Source organism: Ziziphus jujuba, chromosome 1 (assembly GCF_031755915.1).
Source record: "Ziziphus jujuba cultivar Dongzao chromosome 1, ASM3175591v1".
Taxonomy (NCBI): domain Eukaryota; kingdom Viridiplantae; phylum Streptophyta; class Magnoliopsida; order Rosales; family Rhamnaceae; genus Ziziphus; species Ziziphus jujuba.
In genome coordinates this window covers 38660103-38664826 of record NC_083379.1, presented here as the reverse complement: position 1 = coordinate 38664826, position 4724 = coordinate 38660103, and the positions used below count along the sequence as shown (strand labels likewise).

The 4724-nt window shown below is 30.2% G+C and overlaps 1 protein-coding gene and 1 non-coding gene across 2 annotated transcripts; one reads left to right on the top strand and one right to left on the bottom strand.

The window, feature by feature from the left end:
* Positions 1–780: 780 nt before the first annotated feature.
* On the bottom strand, positions 781–3491 carry LOC107432872 (GDSL esterase/lipase At5g55050). Its single transcript, XM_048475315.2, has 5 exons — positions 3169–3491; positions 2176–2315; positions 1661–1894; positions 1338–1587; positions 781–1223 (listed from the first exon to the last, which is right to left on the bottom strand). Exons 1-5 carry the CDS (start codon positions 3431–3433, stop codon positions 1003–1005), a joined length of 1110 nt encoding a protein of 369 aa, XP_048331272.2. The 5' UTR covers positions 3434–3491; the 3' UTR covers positions 781–1002.
* TRNAF-GAA (transfer RNA phenylalanine (anticodon GAA)) lies at positions 1941–2013 on the top strand. Its single transcript has one exon. It is a non-coding gene; the product is annotated as a tRNA-Phe (tRNA).
* Positions 3492–4724: the final 1233 nt, after the last annotated feature.

The window sequence follows — 4724 nt, the reverse complement described above, 5'->3', positions numbered from 1 at the left end:
TATATATATATATAACAAAATAAATATTTTATACCTATATGCTAATATGAATACAATATTTTAATAAAAATATAATACCAAATTAAAATATCCTTTAAATAAAATAACATAAATAATAATAATATAAAATCATATATGATTGTAAGCAACACACCACATTTACTTGTCATTTTGGCTTGGAACTTTCCTTTTATCCAGATACATAAACAATGTCCGTTTAAGGCACAGTTCTGAGAGGCCAAAGAAAATAAATCTCATATTAATATTACACATATATTAAAATAATATAATATTATATAAATTTTCTACTAGAAACATAAGACAACTTTAATTTTTTTGAGCAATTTAATATTTTGATTTATAAAATGTAGGTATGCAAATAATTAAAATAGAAATGCTATTTAGAACAAGAAGTATACATTTATAAAATTTAATTTTATAAATTTTAAATAATATATTTATTGCTAAAAATGTTGATATATATTTTTAATATATACTATAATAAACTCAAATTAAAAAACCTAAGCTCATGAATAGTATATTTTAATATAGAAATTATAAAAACAAATATTTCATCAAAATTTTAAATATTTATTGGTATTGAATTTTTTTTTTCTTTTTTAATTTGTTTAATGCTCATATGTGGACATATTGGTATATTTGTTATGCCAAATTTGTAAGAAATATATATATATATATATATATATCTTTTCATAAATGTATTTCCAATTTTTTTAATTAAAATATCATGATTTAGCACAAATTTAATAGATAAAAAAATAATAAAATCATTTTAATGCTATTACATCACTTTCCATTTTAAACATCAATTTGGTACAATTTTTTAACCATTGAAATTGTATACAATTTTAACCTGTATACAGCATAAAGGTTGCCCTATCGCTTTCCTCTGAAAAAAAAAGAAAAAAAAATTAAATTCTCATTTTTTTATTTTTATTTTTTCCCTCTCTTCAATTCTAATATTTGGACAATCAAACGAGCTCAAGGTGCAATTAATTGCTTCACATTCAATGGAAATGAGTACTGTGATGGACCATCAAAAATATTATCCACCAAAATGCTACTGGCTGCCTCAGTAGGGTGGTATTTATCCCAAAAAACGTGGTCTCTTCTATTGGAGCAATATTTTGAAACTGGAACGCAAAAAGCCTCGGCATTAAGATTTCCAAGACCGCAACAAGCAGCTTTGACCTCTACAAAGCCTGAAAAAAAAAAAAAAAATTAAATTAAAAGAAATTAGTAAACAGAAGTCAGATTTTTGTAAGACAAAACTAGAACAAACGTTGAGAAAGAGAGAGAGATTGTTTTGGTATTACCATAAGACGCTGGATTTTTAGTGATATTTAAGAGAAGACTATAAGTGTCAAAGTAGGAGTAGTTGATGTCTTTCAACTCTATTTTCAGCTCCTCCAACATGGATTTCAGGGCTTCATTGTACTTAACAGACAACTCATTTGTATCTTCTTTGCATTCCTCTGTCTTACTTTTGTACCTTTCTCCTGGACAACAACCAATTGGCCCAACCCCAGCTACTACAAATTTACGTGCACCATAACCATGTAATTGCTGCCATAAAGAGAGAGTCATAAGAACTAAATAAATAAATTCTATAATTGTATGAGAATGGTTTGATTATTACCTGTAATCGTTGTTTAAGCGTAACAACCATGAAATCAGCATACTGTTGTAGGGTATATTTCTTGTGAAGATCGGTGTTTTCGAAGTAGCCAAAGATGTCGTTGCTTCCAATAACAATGACAAACAAAGATTTGGATAGACGCTTCTGTGCTTCGGTGGATCCCAGTTGCTTCACCAGCTCTTCAAACACAGTCGAATAGTATTCCACTTGTTTTGCTAAAGGTAATGACTGACGCTGGAAAAAGTTAAATATAATCAAAACAGACAAACAGGCAAAAGTTGCGGGGATAGCTCAGTTGGGAGAGCGTCAGACTGAAGATCTGAAGGTCGCGTGTTCGATCCACGCTCACCGCATGCTTTTTTGGGTCCAGTGGGCTTTTTATGCCTGACGTCTCCAAGTCAGTCCTTTGACTTGTTTTGTAGGGTGAATCCCAAAAGCCCAATTTGGTGTTAACTTTTATGCAATATAATAATTATATATATATATATATATAAAGGAGTTTTACCGTCACTTACAAAAGTGTCATCTGTGCCATTAAAAATTCCAGCTCCTCCTGAGGCAAAGCTAACCCCATCGGCAAAAGATGCATCATTCTTGTGTAACTTGGATTTAAATGACAGATATGGTGGTGAAGTTGGTAAGCCCACTTTCTCAGCTGACACAATAAACAATCAATTGAAAGTCAAATATTTTTCTTCGCTTCATTACCAGCAATATTATTATCCAATACTATAATCTCCTATTCTTTTAACCATAACATGCAACACAATATATATATATATATATATACATACATACCTTCAATATATATACATACCTTACCACAAAGTAGAACTTTTCATTAGCAGAAAAGTATAAAGTAAACTTGTTAACCGAAAAAAAGTATAAAGTAAAACTTTAGAATCTTAGCAATAAAAGTGGGTTTTGCACAACTTTAAGTGAATCAGAGAACAGTTGCTACATCTGCCAGGTAGTTTTGCTTTTTTGGCCTTTTAGCATGTCATTCACCGAATAGACAAAAGGCGTCCCATTTAATTAACTAGGACTCTAGAACTATGATTATAGCTCCACTCTCCCATACTTTATGACATAATTTCTGTACGGGCTACAAGATAAAAATAAAATACATGAACAAGATTAATCAAAAAATCTATTGCATGTATGTAATAGAATTAGTTGGGTTTTATCGGTATGGAATTCGAAAGAGACTGACAGGGATTTAAGGTATTCTGAGTTTTATTGAAAAGAAACTTATAACATCAACTTGCACAAAGAAACATGGAAAGAATAAAACAAGAAAGAGTGAGAATGGAAAAGATGACAAATTGAAATTATAAAAATACAAAACGAGATAAGAGGGAATATCATATATGGTTGGTTTTGAACAGTTTTGTCTGGATATAATTATCCATGGAGCTGTAAAGAACATCACAAAAACCTCTCAATAGTACAAGCAAGAGAATATTGCAGAGAGATACAGTGTTTATTGTGATAAACTAATTGCTTACCGAGAAAATCTGCAGCATTTTTTCCATTGGAGAACCTTCCTGTTGGTTTTTTGGTAGGAAAGTCAATTCCATTGTGAGGGAAATTTGCCTTTGAAAGAGAGATTTTGAGATAATTGTTGTTACCCACATCCACCAAAGAGTCTCCAAACACATATATGGCTGGAGCTAATTTCTGTGCCTCTGAGAAAGTGACCTCAGAGAGCTGGATGATGAAGATGATAAAGAAGAAGAAACCCATTAGAGAGAAAAACTTGCAATTGGCCATTGATATGTGCAAGAGTTTTAATTTTATTGTTTTTGGGGTGGTGGGGAAGGAGTGGAAGGGCTTTGCCTTATATACAATAAGAGGAAACAAATTAATAGACTATTATTCTATTATTAAGTGTGTGAAAAGGATATGGTATTTTACACGCCGTGTGGGCTCTACCAAATGCCTGAAAACGCTAAAATATATGCACCCCACTATAAATTGACTCCGAGATTTCCTAATGATGTGTTTGTTTCTATATATCTGTATGCATTGGTTTTGTATACAGTCAGCAGCTTGTTGAATGCAAATTTCTTCGATTTGACTTGAAATCTATTTTGTTATTCGTTAATTTTTTTTATTTTTTTATTTTTTTTAGGAAAAGAACCCAAAAACATCATGTTTTGAGTTCCATTTAGTGAGGCAACTCAATGCAAAAGACCTCCGACTACTTTGAAAAACATATTATATATAATAACGTAAAATTAATTGTCATCTAAAAACAAAACAAAAAAATTAATTGCCATCTCACTTGTATAAAGAAGCATAATAAAGATTAAAAAATCTCTTACTTGTATAAATAAGCATAATAAAGATTAAAAAATCTCTTCAGAATACAATAAATTAACAATATTGTTAATATATAAATTATTGATTTTAAAATTGTACCCCTGTGAAGAAATTGAGTTTGTGCCATTATCTAATTGGTGGGATAGGAATTGTCAAAGTTCGTGCAAGAAACTGCAGCGTCTGCTACCTATTGCCTTTTTCATTTTCCAAATATATATATATATTTTATTATTATTTTCCTAATCTTTTTCTAGGTGAATGCTCACCGTCCCATTTTCTACCCATTACCAATTGCTTTTGGCGGTGGCCTGGTGGTGATGTTTTCCTTTTCTTTTTGCTTTTTTTCCCCCCTATATTTTACTATTGTTAATTCATTTGCACCTTAATACAGTTACGAGTATTTATTATAATATAAGAAACTATATTAACGGTTAAGTCCTTCATATAGACGTTCATATAAAAAATTATTGCTTCCATGCTATAAATATAAAAATGGATCGCTTTCAATATTTAATAACTTATATGGTAGCCTAGGTTGAAACACAATGGACATGGGAGAATAAAATATTATATTATAAGGTGAAAAGCTTATATGCTTCTTGTTTGTTGTTTTTGTACTTCCTGAACTTAAAATTTATTAATTGTTTCTAAGGAAACAAATAGAGCATATAGATTAATTTACAAAGAAAGACAAAGAGAAAGTTCACGAAGATGAAGAACAAAACAGGAAAACTCACCA